The sequence below is a fragment of the Anopheles gambiae genome, chromosome 2 (assembly GCF_943734735.2).
Source record: "Anopheles gambiae chromosome 2, idAnoGambNW_F1_1, whole genome shotgun sequence".
Taxonomy (NCBI): Eukaryota; Metazoa; Arthropoda; class Insecta; order Diptera; family Culicidae; genus Anopheles; species Anopheles gambiae.
In genome coordinates this window covers 30802428-30825990 of record NC_064601.1, presented here as the reverse complement: position 1 = coordinate 30825990, position 23563 = coordinate 30802428, and the positions used below count along the sequence as shown (strand labels likewise).

Here is a 23563-nt window from a genome sequence, read left to right as displayed (position 1 = left end):
AACGGGTCAATTTCAACAGGAAAACATGTTGCAGCAATCATAATCGAAATGTTTGTCTCCTTTACCGTTCCAAATTGACAGCCTTGTAAATGCATCTGTGTTGGGGTAAGGCCGAACGGACTCCACACTAACGTGCTCCTCATGGATGAAAGGCTTTCCAGACCCTTTCCAGCCGAATATTGAATCTAACCGAACGGGAAGGACGGAGGCGAGACCGTTAATTTGTAGAGTGGCGATTAAAACGATAATCATCACAGTTAGAAAGGGAATGGGGTAGAAAGACTGGGTGCGAAGGGTTTTTTCCCCCTATTTCATTTGAAACAGATACGGAAGGGAACGTTTGGTTTGGGGAGTGTTTGGATAAATCGACCCAAAAACCTATTCCCAGCGTGCGTGTGCAACGGGATCTTTTCCCACAAGAACGCCAGGTAGCTCTGGTGAGGCAAAGTGAGGGATACCAGAACGCCAAGTGCAAACGCGCATCCGAGTCTGGGCAACGCGGAGCATGCGAGAAAAATCAACAAACGGAAGAGAGTTTACATTTTCCATGACTCAATTACATTCGTTTGCGTTTCGGGTTCGACAAGTGTTTGGGAAGATTCCTTCCAATTCACGGCATTGTTTGCGCTTTCGGGTAGATGAAATGCGCATCGGTTGAAGGAAAAGAAAGGCAACATCCAACTTGATTGAACCAGTTCACCGTTTGTCGTTTTGTTCCACCGTCGAGAACGCTTCCGTGGACGCTTGCAAAGTACGAAGTAACGGGAGCGTGTCATGAGAATTTGCACGAAAAAGGCATTCGCCTTTCGTTGTTATTGCAAATTTGGCCTGTCTGCACTGAAATTGCAAAATATTCGTGAACCGAAAGGGGGCTTTAAATTAGTTTTCCCGAACACCTGAAGCGGAATTTAATACGACCGTGCAAATGCATCCATAATACGGTTCGTCGCTTACCGCCGATGTGCGGTATACAAAAACGGTCTGCAAATTCTTCAAATATCCCAGCCCAGCTTTTCGGCGTTCCCACACGCTTAGGGCTTGGACCTGTAAATTTGATACGGTCCGAAAATGGACGAACGTTGTGAGAACCGAAACAAAAATGAAGAAGCGCAGAAGCAAAAAAGCATTTCCCGGCATATTAATAATGCTTTATGAGGTCAGTTTTATGATCTAACAGGTAGGGCAAGGTTGATTCCAAACCCCCTCGTAGCTGGCTGAGCCGGTGACGCACGGTACGGAAACAGTAACGAAGGCGAGTAACAGTACCGGACCGGCGGTGATCAAGCCATGAAACTGACCCCAATTTTAATCACCCTAATCGCTCCCGGTCGCGGTGAGGTCCCGGAAGGCGGGGCGGCAATAATTGTTCTGTGTTACGTACTTCGCCTGGCAGTCGTTGCAATCTGCCCCGGAGTCTGTGTCTAAACATTTATCCTACTTCAAAACAATAGCGGTTTGGGGTATTTTTTTTTATTATTTCGCGCATACTTGCGGATTAAAGGGCCGTGATATTCAGCTGGCGATTCTAAATTTTACCGTACACTGTGTGGTTGTCTTTTGCCGTGAAGTAAAGCTCACAACACATTTCGATTCGGGTGGTTGGGTTAGCGCTATCTTGTGATGGTGGTAGTAGATTTGATTTGGCTCCGCTCTCTAACACTCGGCAAAGCGTTAATGCTACAAGAACGCATTCTCCTCCCAACGTGGTGCGAATCACCGTTCTGTGAAGTGAGCATTTCATTTTAATTACTCGCTCTGCCAGTCCGGACAAAGGCCCACAAGGGTGACTGGACTTGCGGTGTGTTTGCGCCTTTGTTTTGCGTTATTTATTTGGCACGGTTTTTGGAAGTGTTTGTTCGTTTATTTCGTTCCAACCAACCATCCAGATGCAGTCCAGCTGTGTTTCGATTCCCGATTTTATGGGTCAACAGAGTAAATGGTCGCAAATCGCGTCACAATTGCTCTTGTGAGAGGGCATTCGTTTGGTACCGCTACTTTTTATTTGACTGGCGCCGATTGCTTGGAAACTTAGAGGGAATGTAACGTTTTTTTCTCGCCTCAAGTTGTTTATAGAAGCGCCTGAAGCTATTTCTAAGAATAATAGAATTTTACACAAGATTGGAGGCTCGATAAAGTGTGTTCTTGGGTTTCATGTTTTGAGTGCCAAATGGAAGCAAGAGGCAGAACAAAAACGGCAGTGAGAAAATTGTCCAATAACAGCATCATCCGGAAGGGTACAAGTTTTCAGCAGCAAAACCCGTTTGCAGTCACAGAAACTTAGCAAGATGTATAAATCGTTCCCGGGAGTGGTACTGATGACGATAATTGATTTATGCTGTGTTGTATTCTTGCAGAACGGATGTGTAGGAAATGATCTGTCATTTTTATGAAAAAAAAAAATCATCCTCTCTCACAGATGCGGTAAAGAGAATATCCCACAAGCGTAAAAAGCATCAGAAATTGCTGGAAACGATCGCCGGCAAACCGCTGCACTGACGTCATCTGTTCCATTTCCTTCGCATTCTTCGGGGTAAAGTTCGAATGGAACAAGTTCACAAAGGTGTGAACCACCGACGACCACTGCTTCAGGATCAACCTGTCCCCTGGGATGGTTTGCAAACATCGTGGGGAACCGAACCTCGCCCCATCAAGCTGGACGGCGACACTGAGGTTCTCATCATCTGCCGCACCGGCACTAACAATCATCATTAAAGTTTAATTTCAATCGACCCGGTATATACCGCTAATAATACAACTATCCTAGGGATAGGAAAGTGAAGGCTGGCGGTGCGAACCGAAACGTTCCAATTCGCACCCCTGGCGACCTGGCGACGGTGCAGCAGGTATCATTGCAGGGGTGTGTTTTTACACGCTTCGCAGTACACCCCGTTTTGCGACAGTTGAGTTAAAGGCGCGACAAACTCGTACGTTCGATGGACGATTGCGTAGGGCGGGGACTTGAATGCCGCTCGTAGGTGACGAACCCGGCGTGTAATCCGTCCGGGGTTGGGTTAATCGATCGTACTGGAGGCGGGGGACATATCAAGGAAGGGGCAGTACGCCGCATCGCAACGGTTATGCTGTAGATAAACATAAATCATCCCTCGCCAGCATGCTTATTATTACCATTATCGTCTTTCTTGTGGTCAGTTTCGTCTTTGCTGTGACGTGATCTCACATCTGCATCCGATCCGACAACGAGCGTCGTGTGGGAAGCAGCGTTAGTGAAATGTTGCCGATCGAAATCCCAGCGCATCCCAGCATCGACTCTCATTGCTCTCTGTGCGAGTAATTATTAGCAGCAATCATTGCTCCAATCCACCAGCGATTTGAATTGCTAATCAAAACGCTTTCTGGGAAAAGTGCAGAAAGGAAAAAAATGGAAATCTATCGCGGGAAAAACGCGAAATGCTTTCGGAAAGCGGTGGCATTAAAATTCCTGCAAAAATCAATCCCAACCCTGGGTACAAATAATCAGCCATTAAGATGTCAGTTCATGTTGGTGTGATAGTGTGGTGGTGGGAACGGAAAATCAATTTTTCCATCAGCCTAATAATACTGCAGTCGCCCGTCCTCGAGATGGGGGCCAGTTTGACGTCTAGCTTGAAGGATGTCGTTTAGTCAGTGAGTCCAAAGAAACAACGCTCCACTCTCGGCGCAAAGCTGGGCGCCGGAGGGCAGTGATCGATTCGAAAGGGAAGTTTGTAATTGTGTGACCAGCGGAGTTTGGTGCGGGTAGCAAATTCCTTTTCACTGTAACACGGTTCGAGCATTTGGGATCTGTGGGTACGGAGAAAGAGCGCAGTGAACCGCATTTGTCAGCTAAATCAATTTTGCTCTTTCGTTGCTCTTTTACCTCTTTCGTCCCAACAAGTGTCAACTTGTTGTTCCGAGGGGAATTCAACGGGAATTGGTTGGCTGGTACAAACTCTAACTTAACCCTGCAGCAAAAGTTAAAACAGAAATAAAAAGAAAAACCAGCTCACACAGGGTAAGAGGAATGTGCGTACAAGTTGTGTTCTGTCCAGCGATAATGCTTCCCATTCCGAATGATTGCGCAACATCAGTTCTTTCGCTTGCGATGATAAAAAAACAGAGTTAGAAGGAGCGCACCGTGCTGCCGGCTGGATCGTTCATCATCCATTCGCGAGCACATTAATTTGCAGATTTGAAGGCTATTAGCGGTTGGCATGCCGTCACGTTGCATCAAACCGCTCGGCCGGTGGTATGTCGATCACCCGGGATCGGAAGCTGGGGCAAACTCCGGGCGCACATCTGCAACGGCACACCGTTGGGACAAACATCAGGTGCGCAAGCGCAAGCGGGTTGTGGTTGCGCATCGATGTAGTAAAACTGGTCCCCCACCGGGACCGGTTCGATGGGTGGCATCGTTCTGAGGGCGTGTGTGTGTGTGTGTCGGTGTTTGTGTTCTAGGAATGATAGGAAGCAGCACCAGAATGCAATCGACCTTCGCGATCAGGGAACGGGAGCTGATCGGATGCTGTCAAGAAGCACAGCCAAGATGAAGCGATCTAAGGGCAGTAAAGAGAAAGATAGGAGAAAGATCGAGAGTGCCAGTCGGTTGTAAGTGCGTGCGGTCGTGACGATCAATTCGATTTATGCACATCAATTGCCAGCTTAGCGGTAATGTGTCGATCGCAATCGTATTTGATGGAGCAGAAATAGCAAAACGATAGACTCGCAGGCAGCTATATTTATACACACCTCAACGAAATCGCCTTATTCGTTGCGCAACGGCTCGAAATGTTATGTCAGAAAGGGAGCCATTTATCATAAAAGCAACGCAGCAACGGTTTTGCTATACGACAGCAGACCTGCCATTGTTTCTGAAGCATCGCAACGTGGACGGTGATGAGTAAACAGCAACACAGGTTAGGTAAACCGTACGAAATTAAAGCACGATCCGGGGAAAGAAACGTAAGTGCGCATTAAAGAACAACCTCCAGATCATGAGAACTGCTCCGGTTTTATCGTTGCTGCGTCGGTTGCCGGTTGCCGCCAACAAAACGATGCAACATAACGTCCCACAGTGAACGGCTTCTAAAGGTCCGTACAAAATGAAATAATTAAAAGAGTGTGATTTTGATGGAACGTAATCGTCATAAAAGTGGATCGTGAGCACTTCGTTCTGCGTTCGCTTCCCTTGGGAGAGTGCACCATGAAAGGGCGTTTATGATAAACGTTAAATTTTATGCTCAACCTCCGTGGCGTGTGAAGTGTGTCAGTGCTATGGCAGTATGGTAGAATCGACACCGAAAAAAGTATCATCCAAGGAGGGGGACCGTTGTGTGTGTGTGTGACGGTACGCTACCGAAACGGTGCCAGCGTTCCAGTTGTCATCGTTTGCGCTGGCCGGAACTGGCGATCGCGGGAAGAGCAGTGGCATCATGCACAAATGTAGAGAATTTGTTGAACGTTTTGCTTGGAAGCTGGAAGTGGACGGGCCCGTCCACGGTTACAGCCGGAAACGAGACGCCAAAGCGAGCGTGAACTGTCAATTCAATCGACTAACCGTACTCCCATACTGATCGATATCAGCGCAGCCAAAGGCTGGTTAAGGTGGCCAGTTGCTTGCTCTTCCCTACTTACCACGTGCTTTCTTGCCTTGTCCGCGATTATTAGAAGCCCACAAGAGGTTGCGTTGATGAGCGCATAAGAGCGTTCGTCTCGCTCCGTGTTCCGGTTGGTTAGATCAACATCATCGTACGCATCGGAATCTCGGGACTGCACGGTATTGGACGTTGATTAACTGCTGGCGGCCCGCTAGCCACGGCACAGTTCGTACGGGCCTGATGCGACCGTACACGTTTGATTAGATCATCCAATTTTGTTTAATTAAATTTAATTCGAAACTCCGGTATATCCCGGGAGCGGACAAAGCGAAGAGGGAATGGCTTAATTTCGAGCTATCGCACACCAAATGCAAAGAAGAAAAGCAGTGTACGTTGCTATCTGACTGGCTGTCGGGTGCTGAACTGCCGAACAAATGGCACCAAACCATCGCCCAGACCTCTGAGACCTTGTGATTGTGGATCTAACGTGATTCTTTCAGCAGCAGCAGCAGCTGCTGCTGCAAAAGCAGTGCCAGCACCGCCAAGGGCTTCTCCGGTGGCTACTGCACGATCATTATCCAATTAGATGGTACCGTAGGCTGTGAAGGTGATCATCTCCGGGTTTCGGTTTGGGTCATTCTTCATTCTGTCTCAATCCGTACGGGAGTTCCAGTCTCCCGGTCAATTACGATCGCCTAGCCGTAGCAGTAAGGGGGGTCCCCACATCCTAGAACGTTTCGCCAAAGCTCCGTCGTTTCGTCTTTTCATCTAGATCCAGTGTAGGCCAATACCACCCAATAATGGGTTGTGGAAAAGCATCTCTCTCCCGCCCCAGCTGATTGCTCGGATTATGCGCATCCGCGTTTGTTTACACATCACTTTGGCTGGCTGTGTCCCTCGTGCCGAGTGGCGAGATAATTGGACGGAAAATTCACGGTTCGCAACGTTAATGTTCTGGATGCGAATTTGTGTCGGTTGGCAGAAAGGCAGGTGGAATCGAATGAAGAGATATGTGCACAGAACCGGGAGTTGTTTGTAGAAGAAGAAGCAGAAGTGGAAGTATAAGCATTAATAAATGATGGTATACACATCGCTAATCCTGTGCTTCAACGCCCTGGGCTGTTTTGACAGGCAGACGGGAAATAATGGCACAGTTTGGTAGATTGTCAAAACTGGACAGCATTATAGTAGATGTACAGACGTGAAGGAAAACGATCTTTTGTAGTTGAAATGAAGTTAAGCGTACAGCTAATGGGTTTTTGGTATTCTAAATTAGAAGTCTTCTTTGCAGTGAATCTTGAACAGAAAAGAAAAGACTATTATGAACGAAAACGTGAAGCAATCTACATTAAAAGCTTCTTCCATTGGGATTATGACGAATTTCCGTGTCCATTATGGCGTAGAAATTGACCAAAAACGCCTCTGATGTTCACATATATGGTTAATCTTTTGCTAAAGTCAAAGAAAATTGCAATTTTAGAATTTTTATTACATTTAAATCTTCTACCTATTCTTCTATTCTTTGACTGTTTCGTAGTAAACCTTGCGATGTTCTTTAGCTAGTGCTGTTTCCCAATATTTGATTTATAGTATTATAAATCAGTTTAGTAGATAGTCCCTTACCATCCCATTATAACGATTAGGTCGTTAATCAATAAACCTCGTTTGATGAGCAAAACGTACAGCTCATAGGATATCCGTTAGTTCTACAAGCTGTTTACGAATCCCAACAGCACCGTTCATAGTTCTAACGATCTTATAATCAACATAAGCTTTATAGCCCACCAGGCCTGCAGGCTACTGATAACTGTTCACATTCTTCCAACCGCCCAGCAAACATTCTTTGAGAACCTTTCAGACACACGTGGTGATAAAAGAGACAACAAGGGGAATCATTCTACGGTTGCGGTTACGCGTCAAGCATGTTTTACATAAAGGCGCTTTCGCCGCGCGATGTCGTCCTGCCCGGTTCCGACTGTACGTAGTGACACAAATTCTTCACGTTTCGCCACTTCTTGTAGTGCAGAGGAATTGCCTCTAGCAGGACTGACCACAAGACTAACGGTGCAGAATCGCCCTTTTTTCGCGGACGGGTTGGGACGACAGCGAAGGGAACAAATTACGTGACGCGACGTCCAGTTAAAAGTCGCCTCGTAAATCTTGCCACCGCCCAGAACACTGGAGCACAAACGTTCTGGGGCGTTTTGCGGACGTTTTTGTAGCCAGGTACTGGTGGTTAAGCATGCGAGCTTTACGTACCAAGACACGCCTACGGCTCATTATCGGTTCGCTCAACCACTTCCGTCCACTGTGGCCGTGTGCTCCAGAGACCTGCATGCAAGACGCGGAAGACATTCTCCAGGACGGGTTGATGTCACAAGCTAATGCGTCCCTGGAGCCCACTCTCACCTTGATACGGTGGGTGCGATAACGCTTGCAATAGATCAAGGCGATTGATGGGTTCGGTGGATTCGTTTTTTTGTTCGTGTTGTTGCTGTCCATGCACCAACTCAACCGACTGCAGCGGAACGATTTATCTCGTCCGCCGATCCTAACATGCATTGGGACGCCCTTAAAGGCGCTCGATTAATTAGCGTATCGCAGATTGCTTCGGCGGCGGATCGCATGCTGGCGGGCCGCCTCCTTACGGCGATCGTTCGCGGTCAATATTCCGCTGTAATGGAGCTGTTCTCTGCGCCCAGGGGAGTTGTTAAGCTTTGGAGATAGCAGTGCTGACTTGATTAATTCAGCGTTCGGGAACATGGTGCCAGTGTCTAAGGCAATCCTTTTGTCAAGCAGTGAAGCGTCGAAAAGCCGACGTGGCCTACTGCAGAACCACACACAGAACCGACCGTCTGCCAGCGCTCAGTCGAGTGTGCGTTGGTTTTGGCTGCGTATTCATACGGGGCCGAATGAACCGTTAAGGAACCGTTCGATGGGGCGAGCTTAACGAGGTACGAAGTACGACCGCCGTTGCCGGTAGAAAGCATACGGTACGTGGAACCCAAACGCTGTGGAGTTTTGCAGTTAGCCGGACCTGGACAGCGTGTTTTGATTCTCGCAGCAGACGCAGCAGACTATTCGGATGGGCCTGCTTTTGCTTGCTGTTCGTCTAAATAGAGGCTTTGCAAAAATAAACGCACCTACACAGCGGAGCGGAAGAATGTTGCCCACCATCCCTACCCAGTGCAACTTTCATCGGGAATGAAGCGGGGGCCATAAATTCAATGCTAGCCATTTGCCTCGGCATAGTGCACTGGTACACAACCTACTTTTGCGTCGAGAATGGACTTTTCCCCGTCCGGTTTTTGCTCGTAGGTAGGCGATGTAGGTGAGACGATGTTGCTGATTTGTTCTACATTTTACCCGCCCGGAATGATGAGGTGTTTTGCAATTAATTAGAAGCTTTATTGCCGCCTTCGGAAGGCGCTTAAAGTGCTTTAAGTTGTTCTAGCTATCTGGGAGGAGTTATACATCGTAAAGTGTTGCAATGGTGTTGCACAATAAAAATGTATCATTTTATGGTTCGCCAGATCATGGCTTAAAAAGCCCGTACGGTCACGGTCAGGGCAGTGTTATGCAATTCTTGGCTGGCAGTAAAACAAACTCCAACATGTGGAGCCGCCTGAGTAAAGGCAGTAGCACAAACCGGAGGAAAACGCTTTCCCGGAACCGTCGACTTTTCGTACCGTCGATTGCCGTGAGAACCAACACTGGCAGGTCCCGTTGGCTAGATCGACTTTGGTGTGTCATTTGATGAGATTTTTGTTTTCGGCTGCTTCGCTCACCGTTTCCACCGCGCATCGGGAGCGCGGGAACGACGATGATGCCACACACTACTCGGTCACTGGAACAGTTTTGTTTTAGTTTTTTGCTCCATCACGCTATACCCTAGTTTAGGTCGCTTCAAAAATTAGGCTACAATCTACCTCCCGATTACATCGCATTCTGCGAAAGAAGGATGCCGTCCTGCTGTACCAGAATGCTTGCAGACCACCCCGAAGCGTCGCAACGGTTTGGCGAGCCGCTTAGCGTTTAGTAATCGCCACACCGAGTGCTTTCCGGTGATTGGTGATACAATGTTAGAAACAATCTTTTCCGAAAGCTGCCTTCTCATCTCATCCCCTCCAAAACTTACCTTATCTTTATTGTTGCCGGCCGGTCCGGACGCGGTACCATTTTCCGTTGCCGGAATCGTTACAGCTGGTGGGGTCTGCTGGGGCAGCTGATTGCTGCTGCTTGCCACCGCGTTGCTGCTGACACTGACCTTGTTCACGTTGACCGTGCTCGGTCCGGGGCCGCCCGAGCTGCCCGTCGGTTTGTTGGCCTGGGCAGCCGCAGCCATGGCGGCCGTAAGCTTGTTCTTGTTTTTGTTCGAGCTGTTTTTGTGCGACAGACGTCGCGGAGTGCTGGCACGGATCGGGGCTGCCGCCGTCGTCATTTCCAGCGTGGCATTGCGGGCGACGGGAGCCTCCGTGGAACCGGACGAACCGTATGAGGCGCTGGTAGCAACGGTCGAGCTTCCCCGCACGGACGTTGACGTGACGGAGGAGGATGCTGCGGTGGTGGTGGTGGTGGTGGTGCCTGCAGTGGTGCTAGTTCCCGCGGTCGAACTGGCCGTGGACGGTTTTGTTGCCTCCTTGGGCGATTCCTTGGATTTTGCCGGTGTGCTTGTGAGGGCGGCCGCTTTCGGCATTTCGGAAGCGGTGGATGAAGCTGCTGCCATGTCCCGGTTGGAGCCGACATCGGTCACGAGCGGTTCGTTTGCCGTGCTGGAAGCAACAGCCGCGCTCGTCGTGTACTTTGCCGTCGTTGTAGTCGTCGTCGTCGTTGTCGTCGTCGTCGAGGGTACGGTTGAGGCGCGGGGCGAACTTAGCGATTCGTCGCTGCGAAACGCTTCCGGCAGTTCGTTTTCGGCAACATCACGCTTTCGGCGCCAGTTGCTACCGAACGTGTGGGCCTGCAGATCGCTGATCAGCTGCCGGTACTGCGGGTTGTTGAGGAAGAGCTGATCGATCGACAGAAAGTCGTACCCGTCGTCGTCGCTCTTCAGCTCACGATCGTCCCCGGTGTCCGAATCCAGCTGCACGGTGGCCGCTGGTGCCGCTTCCTCCGTCCGCTTCGAGCTGGCGGGCGATGGTATCGCCCACGTTCCCAGCGCTAGCAGCTGCAAGCTTACCGCCAGCACCAACCACTTTTGACAGGTCACCATTTTGCACCTGGATGCGGAATCGGATGCTCGGATGGGCGATGCGCAACCCGGAGTGACACTTTTCACGAGTCGGTAATTATATTCGCCACACAGGGGGTCGCACGAACCACGGCAGGGGGCGTCTTTTATGGGGTGCAGTTTTGCAGCACAAAAACGAAAGGGAACGGAGGTTGAAAGGTGACGCTTAGACACTTTAGGCCGGTCTCAACAGTTCCACATTGTTTCACGTTGGTTGGGCGGGAGGAATAATAATGCTGGAGCCGGTATCTTGAATCGGGTTTTTACAGGCCTCCCCCTTCCAGAGAGCGACAGATCGTTCCGAGATCGGACGAAGGAAGCACTTTTCCAAGACAAATAGTCCACCGGCTCGGGAAAATGGCTGCAAGTTCTGCAACGAGAAAGTGGGAAAGGTAAATAGAGAACAAAATTATAGGTTAGTCTTTGCTGTTAAAAATTATGATGATGATGATGATGACGATGAGAAACGCTTTTTTGTACATTTTGTGGATCGTGAAAAGATTAGGCGCAGCTTGGCTAGGCAAAGAAAAAAGACGGACAGAACAGAGGTAAAACGACGAGAAACAGACAGCTGATAGACAGATGCTTTAGGATAAAGGGGCAGTTTTTTTATTATTACTACAGGCGACCCCTTTCTTATCGAGACTCTTTGGTATCCATCAATCTGAAGGAGGGGATGGCTTTCGGGCACTAGTCAAAACGCATCGTTTATCGATGCCATTACGATAAGATAATGAGTCAAAAATGGTTAGCTTGGCGAGGCACTTTGAAATGAGGGAGGATTATGTTTTAATTTGGGCGATTGTGGTAGTGTTTGAGGGAGAGAGATATATCTTATTGTGCGCTTAATGTGCGTTGTTTTGTTGTATGATCATGTTCGTTTGGGGGTTGGTGATGATTGAAGAAAATAGACAATTTATTTGCAGAACATCAAGATACCAATGTCGTTTGGAGGTTCTAATGTTTCAAGAACTGTTAATACGTTGATATCTTAATTCTCTGCAGAACCCCTCTCTACGGCAAGCTTTTATCGGGCTTTCTTCTCCAAGCTGTATTTTAAAAAGCAAACCACAAGGCGATGGAAAATTGCCAACACTCAATGGTCGGTGGGTGACATTTTCAAACCAGCACGAACTGGAACCAAGGCTCGATCGACGACAGCGACCTAGATCGGGATCTGTCACACAATTTTCAGGTCAAACCGGAGGCTGATTACGATCCGATCCCCGTGCGCTTTCGTCGCGCATGTAAGTAACACATCCAAACCGAATCGTTACTTCCGCACGCCGGATCCCACCCAGGCCCAAGGGCCTGAAGCGTCATAGCACCGGTGCGATCTTCCCATTTGTGCGTGCAAGTCGCACAGAGAGCGATCGGGTTTTGCAAGTGGTGGCCGTGGTGGAACCGCGCCATTCCGAGATCGAGATCCATTTGCGTACTCTAGTTGCTTAATTGACTTGTCATGCTGGCGGCAGTTGGGGTTTGATTTTTTCCTTCTTTTACGCCCTTTTTTTTGCTGTCGTTCCCGATCCGTAGGCACGCGTTTGCATATTTGCTTTGGATCCGGTTGGCTGAGGGAACGAATTGATCGTAGTAAGGCGCAATTGTACCGGTACGAAGGCGCCAGCAGCTTCAATACAGCTACGGCTGGTAGGAGCAGAGCAAACGCAAAGACCTCCCCTTTAAGCCCTGTCAATTGTCGCGTGCCTCTGCTTCTTTCTCAAAAGATAATTTTTTTGTCTGAACTCTCACCACATTTGATGTTTTGTTTTTTTATTTGTTCATCAAACGCAATGCCTCAGTGCGTTGGCCTTATTAGGGAAGACTCTGTTCCCTTTTTTGTGGTAACCTTGCGGGAAGGTTGCACATCAAATAGATACACCTTCCGTGTACTGTTCGTTTCACCAGCGGCGGGGCACGGTTTCGATTCACATTCGTACGGCGGTGGGTGAGTTTTCAATGCTTTAATTACGTCCCACCAGCGAATACCGAAATGAAAACAAAAAAAAAAGAGAGAAGCAAAGTTCATGTTACGTTTCTCAATTGTGAAACCCTCAAAATTGTAGATCACACGATCGACAGATCGGTCGGTAGGTCAACCAGGAGAACGCCCCATTTTCACACGTTGCAGACATTTTAATTAGCGAGAAATTGGGTTCGCAGGGTTAACCCACCTACCCAAGAGGCCCGAAATGTGTAATTACTGCGGGAAGTAAGGGTTACCTTCTGGTAATTAATTAGACCGCGGTAGGTGGATTATTTTTCCTCCTTCTTTTTTGCTTTTTGCTCCAACAGATGTGAAGGTTTGAGTTTTAATATTATGTTCAGTAAAAAGATCGTGAAGCATGCAGATTTCATGCAGCTGCATTTTCTAGAACGCAACATAACTCATGCACCAACCGAATGGGTATCCAAATATTCGCCTATTCATATTTCCCGTATCTTCTCGAAGTGGAGAAAGTTACTTTTGACCTACATTTCCGTTCTCTAGGCATCTTCAAGTGCAGTTACCTTTGCTGTACCGAAAACGCGGCGTAATAAATCACATCTTCAACAGGTCTGGCAAGCTATTTGCAGCACCCATTGCACCTGCTCGAGTGAGGTACGGCTCTAAGAGAAGCGAACGGGCCCCGATCCCAAACCTAGGTCAAGCAGCCGCTTGTTGATGAGTACGGAAATTGGATCCGACCCGACACGGTTCAGTGTTACAACGCTACGGACAGTTTTATGGACTACTCGCACGCAGTTTTACGAGCATATCTTCCCGAGCGTAGAGCATAGATAGCGCAGCAGTAGCAGAGGCATTAAATTTATGACCACTCCTGTGCGCAGCCTCCAGCAGTGGCGTCTGCACGGCTCCTATTTGAAATCGATAGAGGGAAGGTCGTCAGGTTTGGAGTTAAAAAAAAATCAAAATCCAATCGATAGGTGGAAATAAAACAGCCCACTGTTAACCGTACGACAGGTGATCGTACTATAAAGGGCATTTCTCATTTCTAACTCGTCCCGCCCGGAGAAGGTGTCGGCAGCAAACACGTTCAAACAAATTGAGGCAAGAATTTTCACATCCAGTCTAACACGTTTCCTTCGCAGCCGCTGTTGGCAGGAGGCAGAAACACAACTTTTCTCGAATGGAATCAGGTGTCAAAAGGCGGTGAGCGTAAAATATACGTGCTTGTGTGCGTGCGGGTGCATTTCCTTTCCCCATTTCGATTCAGATTGAGCTCGTAAATTTGGATTCTTTCGTAGTGGGAATCGAACCGAAAGCGGGACCGGGAAATAGGCGCCCGGCTCACAGCCATTGATTGCGTTCCGTAATCGATTGGTGATTATGGTTGGGGCCCTCGGGGCTGGGTGGTTAGAAACAGTCGGTTGTGTTGAGGCTGGCTAGTTTTAGCTTCTCGTTAGCGCCCGACGCGTTCTTGCACGCCGTACCAGAAAGGGTGAGAATGGATGAATGGTTATGGGGAGGTTAATGGGAATTAAATTTATGGTGATATATAGTGTATGTTTACAACTTTATTCTGCGTGTCAGTGCTTTGTGCTAACGCTTGTGGAAAGCTGCTATGTGTGACGCTTGCAGTATTAGTGATACACAAACGATCGGGAAAAAGACACAAATGTCGATGGCCTTTTGCAGAAAAGTGCAGAAAGAAGGCAAAAACACAAAACAATGCAGTGATAAGCAGCGATGGTAAAAATTGTTCAGCGCCAGAACTGCGATCTCTCGGCCGTTTCGGGGCTGCAAGGCTCTCCTTCAGAAACAAAACTGTGGAAAAAAACCTCACGGTCAATTGCGAGGGTGTAGTGCAATTAGATCGCAGTTTGCGCTCTTCCTTCCTGCCGCCTGGCTTGGGTTCGTACCGTGCGCAAGATTTTCAAAGCCCGATTCCAACGTAGTTTCGCAGTTAGCGCCTATGGTTGCGGGCCATGGCTGGCATTTGGCTGGCTTCGGTTTCTGTTTCTGGGGATGGGAAAATTGGATTTTTCTCCTCTTTCCGTGCAGCACCAGCCACAACACACCCCTCGAGTATGTGTGTGTGTGTCTGGGGAGACTTGCTGGCTGTTCTCCCACCTCCCTCAAATGGCTGCGGTATGGCTTACAACCGTTCGTGTGCCCCCTTTTCCACACATTCCCGGCCGGCGGGATCGGCAAGCCCACCAGCTATCAGCAGTGCGGTGCGAGATCCGGTGAATTCGGTGAGATGAATTTTACGATCATGAGATGATCATGATTACAGCCGTGGCAGTGGGTGGTTCGTTCGCCTCGTCATAATTCGGAGTGTAAGAAAACAACAGGCGGGTACACCAGCACAGGCACACACACACACACAAAACTGAAAGTTCAACCTTCCTCCAGTGGTTGGGGAGAAACTGGGAATTTTTGTTTTGAGTTTCCATGGGGTTGTTGGGATTAGAAGCGGATGGAAGCTTGCATAAATCATAAAGCCATAAAGCGTTCGTCGAGTTGCGCATGAAACGGTAGAAAAGGTATTGTAATAATTGTAAGCTCAAGCTAGGTGACATTTCGTGTGACATCTCCTGCGCAACCCAGCTCCTGAAACTCTTGCGCGAAAGAGTTGTTGTCTACTTTAACAATCTTAAATTTGGATTAGAAATTGGATTGTAGGTCAACAAAAAAATGTGGAATTTCAGTGTTTGATGTCTATATCAATAATTCGATTGGAGATATCATGAGCATTTCCACTAACAAATATAACTCCTGCAACTCGAACATTTTTGTTCCATTCCACACTCAAGCGATTGCTTCTGGGGCTTATCTTACGCGCACAGGGTGAAAACAATCCCTCTGCGTTATGCTAATGAATTCAACTGTCAGCGCCGAAAAATAGTGACTGTGCGGCATTTATCGCTTTATCGTGTCTGTCACTATCACCCTCAACATCATTCCAGTTCAAGAGCTGCACCAAGCTGCGCTCGCGGTCTCAGTCGACAGATTGTTTTACGAACAAAAACTTGTCTTTCTTCCGTTGCAGGAAGTGGGCTACCTTGGCAGCCGTGCCAACCCCTCGCCCTCGGTACGGTTGTAATCCAAAATGCGTTTAGATGTATAAATGAAAGGGAACATGTATCTCTAACGGGCAGTTGATGATGGAAAAGCAAACAAAACACCCGTAGTCCGAGTGGTTGAAAAGGGTAAACATTAAGATGTCAAGAATCTCGTTTTGGTGGAGCGTTTTGTTTGACTTTTTTTTTGTAGGGAAGAGTGGTATGTTTGTGCGTTTTATTAAATCCCATGAAAACGAGACACTCGTTGCACCACGGATCGTGAGACGGAATACTGCTCCGGAATGGTGTACGGGTGCGTGATTGCAGTGTGCACGAGCAGAAACGTGATAAAAACACTACTACGAGAGCTCATTATTTTTATGCATTTTAATTTCAGCACAATTTAGGCTACCGCCCAAACTCACTCACGTGCGAGACTGTGAACTGATTTATGGAAGGGTTGTCTTTTCGGTGGTTGTGAGCGGCTAATTAAACTACTCCATCATGGATGGTGGAGCAATCGGCAACCAGTGGCAGTGTGGAAGTGTTACCATAAGCTTTAACACAGTCATTAAAGTTTCATCCTGACCGTTCGGCAAACAGTTACTAACGTTTGTAACCGAGCAGCGCGTGGCACATGATGAATGTATCGCAGGGATAGTACTGTTTTCCTTTGCCTCTTCGCCTAATTATTGCCACGTTCTGTCCAGCATGGGAGGGGAAGATAAAGGCAACGCTCTCCGGTGCGAGAGATAAGCCCACCATTAGGTGGATACATTATTCATACAACGCGTGTGCCCGCACAAGCGCCAAATGGTGTTTGTGCCGTTAAATTGTTTAACATTTTAAAAGGCGGCCATTTGATTAGCCCCGAACACCGGCAACACTGGCAGGCAATCAAATCCCAATTTTTGCGAACGCTCATTTTGAGAGATCGTTTAAGCTAACTGTTGTTTGTTTGCATAAAATTTGACACCTTTCGAGGGGGGCCGATGTTTGCGCGGCGCTCCTCATCATTTGTGTAACATAAATAGCAAAATATGTTCTCGTGCTCGTTTTTTGCGGTCGCCAACCGATCATCCCCTGGGCCTGGGCGGGCCTCTGATCTCGATTTACCCTCGATACACACCGGGACGTGAAGAATTTGTCAGCGTCAGTGTGTCCCGTTGCAGCAGCTTTCACCGCGGAGTGGAGCGGAATAAAGTGAGAAGCGTTGCGGGTACGGGTGGCAAATATTGACGAAATTCCGTACCGAACCGTAACCGAAGGGAAGTTCTTTCCGCTTGCTAATAGTGGGGGTGGGGTGAGATCGTTTTTATTTTTTGGCACCATTTTTTGGGTCACTTTTTTCTCGATTCCCCCTTTTTTTAATGTGCAGAATTGTGTGCACCGTCGTGTTTTTTTCTTTTTGTAGCTTTTGTGAAGCTTTGGAGAAAACGATCTAACACTATTTGTATTTTTTTTTCTCCTTTAGTTAATGCTCTTACCGTGACTGGCTCGTCTGTAACACCTTTTGCCATAATTCTCTGTCCAAACAAATGGCAAAGGCCAGGCGGAAATATGTGGCACAATGGCAAAAACTCATTGACGTTTCGAACAATCAGTTTCGTACAGCGTCGTATGTTGTGGTCATACATTTTTCCCCTCTCTATCGCCCGCCCCGCTTTTATTTGCTCGACCGACTCCTAATCGTGCGGCAAAGTAAATGAAATCATCGCCCCAGCCTCACCCTCTGACGCAAGCGACGAAAGTAAAGCGATCGCAGAGGTGTTCGAATGTACCATCCGGAATGTCAGTTGTTCGATGAGCTTATAATTCGGTCATCTGTTTTTTGTATCTTCCGCTTGATCGAGCACACACCACAGAAGACCGCCCGCTCAAAGCATCGGGCACAGATGTCAGTTCGGTTACCAAAGCAATCCGAAAACAATTGGTGTCAGTTTAGAAACGGGTGGCTGTGCCGGAAAACCGGAACACAGCAAAACCGTACAGCACACACCAAAGCCGAAAGGAAACCAGCCCGCGATCGCGATCGCGGAAAGCTCAAAGATCGAAGATTGATCGATATGCCTGCTGTTGGTGCGGCGCGCAGGGAAAGGAAGTGCATTTATGCTGCGGAAAGTACTTCGGTTTGGGTAATGGCTTTTTCTCACACGGCCCCATCCACTGCCGGGAGGGTTTCGCTTTCCCTCTTGCCTGCTGTAAGCTTGTTTTTTTTTGTTTACGCGAAATCGAGGACAATTCCAATATTGTCCGGTTGGCGGCATGCCAGCTTTTACAGCAGCGTTGCTGTTTGGTTTTTATTATTGAATTCGTTAATTCGATCCGTTTTGCAACTTTGGATTAGCCTCGTTCGCTGGTACCTTTTTAAACTTGACATCCAGTTCAGTCTGGCCCAGTCCATTAATGAATTGGAATATGCAAACAACCGAACAGACCGCACACGGCGGGATCCGTTTTTTTGCGGCACCATTAATAGGCTCGTAAACCGAGCGAATCTGATCGGGGCCTTATTTCGTTTGGGTTATGGGAAAACAGCTCAGAAGGAGAGGGTTTCAGCTTTGCAGATATAACTTGTACAAAGTTGTACGGAAACACAATCCATCTGGTGGTTGCTGGTATTTTGGAGCGATTTTAAACCCCGTAAAAGAACTGAACGCTCTTTCAGCGCTTCGGGGAGTCACTTTTGGGGCGCTTTTCCATTGGGTCCGTAATGGCGCAGCTAGCGGAAAGAACTGGCCACGGGAAACTGGCCACGGAATTGGTCACAACAAATTTATGATCCGTTTTTATGGCAATATGGCAAACAGTTTTACATACGCCAGGGGACGCATGATGGGCTCTCTAACCCTCCCGCCCACTCACACGGCTTTACTGGCGGTGCTTGAAACGATTCAAAACAATTCACAGCTTCCGAAATGTGGTGAAAGCTTAAGCGCGTGGTCAAAAGAAAGAAAAAACGTGGATGGTACAGCATCTATTAACAGCTCCTTCCGCTGTCCGTAAACTCAAAGATGCTGTATGTTTGGCTTGCCAACATAAATTATGCACCATTATACCACTCGGTTTTATCACTCAATGTGGTTCTCCAATTTTTGTGCGAGTGAAAGTGCTATTATGGTTGTGGGTCGTTTGGTTTTATAATTGTTTTAAACTTAGCATCCATGAGCATGCGATCGCTTGACGATATAGTCCACAAGATTGTAAAGTTTTATGTGGAGTGGTTGGTTTTTTATAGTGAGCTGTTTTTAATCGATTACTGTTTGGCACATATGTAAATTGAAACAGAGAGGATTTGGCTGCGAATCACCCCATCCTCGAAAATAAACAATAAAATACTCATCATATAAATCGTCGATTCGGCTACACCCTCCGGGTTGGTGGCTCATTTGGTCTTCCTCTTTAAATCTGTCCAACAGTTTCATTCATCGTCTCGTCTGCCGTATCGGATTCCGACACATTGGGAACAATTTGCTCGCATTGTCACCGTTCGGGAAAGCGCTCCCAACCCGATTGAAAGAAGTCAATTTTCTGCCGCATTACATAAAATGAGCCACACCGATTGAATCTGGTTCGATCGTATCGTGGTGTAGTAGCGGCTGAATAATGGGATGAAGAAAAGCGCAGCCTCATCCAAGTAGCCCCAGCCACAGCAGGACAAACGAAGCGGAGGGCGGTAAAAGAGTAAGCAAATTGTAGCAGGCTTCACCGTTCTTCGCTGCCTGCGCACCTTTGATTCTAGGTGGAAGGCACAAAAGCGTAGCATGCACGCTAGCGCGCACTCGGACGTGGTAGGGAAATGAGGCAAAATAGATCTCTGCTCGAAGCACCCTCCGAGGCGAGGCGTTTGCTTTGCATCGATCGCTTCTGTCTGCCGTTGTAACATGTGGCCACAACCGGCAGGACAGTCTCAGTTTGATCTGAGCGCATTAATTTATGCATTCGACTAGGCTAGCAGCAGCAGCAGCAGCAGGTAATGGGGGTGTACAGTAAGCTTTAGGTAATTTGGTGTTGTTTTGCATGTGCGGTCGGAAATTGCATTTACCAATACTACTACTACTCGTTCACTCGTTCGTTCGCCCCGTCAAGAACCAAGGATGTGTGTTGATGCTTGAGAGATGCTCTTTACTTTTATTGGGTCATTACGATAGGCGAATAAAAATGAAACAATTATAACGATCGCGTGTACACGGTATCTCCGTGCAGTGATCGCGGCGTGATCGTTTATTACCACCCAACCATTGGTAGATAATGTCGAAGGATGGAGGTTGTGAGGGTAGTAAAACTTAAAGCCATGTGGAAAATAGAACACATAAAAGCCAATAAATCCATTGCAGGGACAAATTTATTGGTGGTTGCTTCCCCTTTTCACTGGTTTCTCAGCAACGCAGACTCTAAATGTAACCTTAACGTGAACATGAGTGCCGGTTAGCTGAGCAAGATGGGTCGATTTTTTATTACGATAATTCATAACTCCACAATGGGCGCGGATGAGAAGGTTTAATTAATAATTGTAATTGTTCTGTTATCGGGATCATGTACACGTCGTGTTCGAAGCTGTCGGACTATCGTGGCGAACATAGCTTACGCGCGCGTGCAATTGATTTTTATAAGTGCATTTAGCGTTGCACGCAAGAATTGTAACGAACCAACCACACCGTGCAGTGATTAATTAAGATTCTGCGCATTGATAACTCTCGGCTGTCGACGGTCGCTTTGATAAGAGTGAAGAACAAAAGGGGCAATACATTCGAAAAAGGGGGTTCGTCGCTTATTAATCTTTTCTTTGATCGTTCTTCTCCACCGATTGACTAGCAATATGTTTTGTAATTAGCGCACTGCCTCAAACCTACCTTGTTTAGTTTAGTAAACAGAGTTGAGGATTTTCAATCGTTCTACCAAATTGCACAGAATTGGTTTGGTAGGATTTCTGCTGTTAGTTGATCACTGGATTTATAATAAGCTTTCAAACCAATTTGTTATTCTCTTTAGCAAGCACTGATCAAAACGCAACGCACGCTTTCAACACACGGTGAGTAACTACTACGTTCTTGCTTCAGGTGTAATCACTCGTCAGTAAGATTGGAAACGCACAGTTTAAAAAATTAACACGCAAACACAGGGCAGTTGGTAAACGATCCAAAGTGTTACACGGTTATAATCTTTTCGATTGAGCACGCTTCTCCGCTTCCGCCTTTGAGTAGGTTATATCCACCGAGATATTTTACTTTAATGTTTTCACTGCACCAAACAAGGTTCATAAACGACACTACAAATATTCCTAATCCATACGTCCAAACGTGCAAATCCAAACCATACACTGCCGAACGATGCACTGCCACACAAACGATCCAGCGATCGTTCAACTTTCCGTCGCGACAAACTGCTACGCAAGAAAAACAGCCCGCTTTTCCCAAGTGTACCCGGGGAGGAGTGTTGCCAAGATTGACGGTAGAAAAGCAGTCGGAACGGTAACGGCGCGCGCACGTGCACTCTGGCCAACGACAGCTGGAAAACTGAAAGCCCGGTAGGTACGCGGTCCACCGTCCAGGGTTTCGCTCGGTACGCGGTTCCAGCACCGTCCTTTCCCGGGGTTCCAGCGCTGCGCTCCCCGTTATGCTTGCGCGCTGCAGCCGATGATGCCGTCGATGACGATCATGACGGTGATCACGATGATGAGGTTTGCTGGCGAGGATGGCGCTAATACTGGCGCTCTTTCTCCAACCGCTGTGGAGGGTGGGGGGGAAGGGGTTGAGGAGCTGGTGGGAAGGCTACAGAGGCATCGGATCTTGGAATAATCATTGCGAGAGCGGGAAAGTGGTCTAACGGTTGAAGCCGCCGAATGAACACACGAATGAACTCCGCCAGGCGCGCTGTGTACGAAGAGGCGAAGGAAACGGAAGGCAGACTGGAGGGCGTGAGGGCAAGCTAAGAAGCTATGAATGAAACGCTCCGTGAGGCTGCGAGTACGCGCGATCGTAAGCGTTGTAAGTGTACGGATAGACAGAGAGAGAGAGAGAGAGAAGAAGATGGCATGAAGAGAAACAGAGATCGGCGGCGATAAAGGGTGAAAGAAAGGGGAAAAGGATGAAAGAGAAGGAAAGCGTTTGAATCTTGGCAGAGTTAAGGGTTGATCGTGGCTGGGAGTGTGTGTGTGTGTGTTTGTGCGAGTGGCGATAATGAAACCGAACCGAACGGATCGAAGATACACGCGAACGGTGCAGAAAAGAGACGGAGTAGCATAATTTCTTCTTTGATTATGATCGCGAAAAGATGGAGAAAAAATGGAAAAGAGAGAAGAGAGAGAGAGAAAGAGAGAGAGAGAGAGAGAAAGAGTGAGAGAGCATTTTTATGTCTATGTGTGTGTGTGGATGGAAAAGAGAAACGAGAGTAAAAAGCGAGTTTTTAATGTTGGATTAGAGGCCTGGTCTAGGGGTGAAAATCATCTTCTCCTTGTCTAATTCCACCAGCGCAGTCAGCTCTTTGCAGCATAATTTCTCCTCCACAGAGCAATGACTTCTCTCGCTGATCGTACTATCGAGTTGCAGCAGCGCGTTCGTGCACTATCAATCGCTAGTGCACACGATCGCGAGTGTGTTGGCGAATGATGATCATTTAGCATAGCTGGTGGTGTGCAGTTTAGGAGAGCAAATAGTCTCCCTCCACGGTGAATTATGCTCAACCCTGCTCAGCTGTCTTGCCGCACGCTCTACAATCGCTCGCCCTATCAGTCGCTCGCTGTGTATGATTGCAAACAACATAAAGCAACTCATGTGCTCACCGGGAACTGAAATACATTAAAATGAACCGCACATATGCGACACGCTGCAAATTTGTTTCTTTTTTTTGTGTGGTGGTTATAGCAAAGGAAAAAGAGAATGCGGAAAAAAACAGTAACCAAACTCGCCTCTCAACGTACACCGAATGTACGTCCGGAGTGCGAATCGACCCGCTTTTCTCGGGTATAAAAATTTGCATCACAACAAACCGGCACAATGCGGATTCCTCCCTTGAGAGTCGTGCCTATTGGGAACGTGGAGTGTGTTTTAGGCGCGTAAACGCGTTAAGCATCATTGAGAATAGGATTTTTATTAAAAAAAAAATGAGTATCTTCCACATGCACGTGACAAAAGGCTACTCCCAAGTGGGAGGTTTCTTCTTCGGAAGCTGTTAGCTTGAAAACCCCCTCAAAGATCTAACTTACGGTTCTTACAGTCATTTTGGGATGTCCAGACTAGTGAAACCAGTAATTTTGTTAGCATATATTCCACATCTCGGGGAGAAATAAAACACACACACACACACACACACACACACACACACACACACACACACACACACACACACACAAATCGTTTCGCAAAGTAAAATAAGGGCCCATAAAGGTGTAAATACATATTGCGTTACACAAGTATGATGATATTTAACCGCTTAATGCAACGCAAGGTGGGCTGCTGATGCTTTTTTGTTTGGAAGCTTTGTCCCACGGGGAAAAAGGAAAAAAACAGACCCCAAACGACGCTTTCTACCGGTTGTGTTCGCATTGCGGAAGCGAGAACATTTTAATATTTTGCCCATTTTTTGGTTTTTTGGTTTTCGAAAACCGCTAACACCGCACTCTCTTTCCTTCTCTCACTCTTTTCATTGCGCTTTCTGATACGTATCTTTCGGGCCAGTTTAATTTTATTTCTTCAATTTGCGCACAAAACATCTCTCTTTGCGGTACGTCCAATCGCGGTTGCCAAACAGC

At 47.6% G+C, this 23563-nt stretch overlaps 1 protein-coding gene across 1 annotated transcript in view; it reads right to left on the bottom strand.

Moving 5' to 3' along the window:
- The window catches only part of LOC11175563 (uncharacterized protein DDB_G0271670), a 59639-nt gene extending 38362 nt beyond the window's left edge, over positions 1 to 21277 (bottom strand). The window contains exons 1-2 of the mRNA XM_061647634.1: positions 20667 to 21277; positions 9712 to 11173 (exon numbers count right to left, since the gene is read on the bottom strand). Coding sequence (XP_061503618.1) covers positions 9712 to 10785 — 1074 coding nt within the window. The 5' untranslated portion in view covers positions 10786 to 11173; positions 20667 to 21277. The remainder of the gene's footprint in view (positions 1 to 9711; positions 11174 to 20666) is intronic.
- Between the last annotated feature and the right edge of the window lie 2286 nt (positions 21278 to 23563).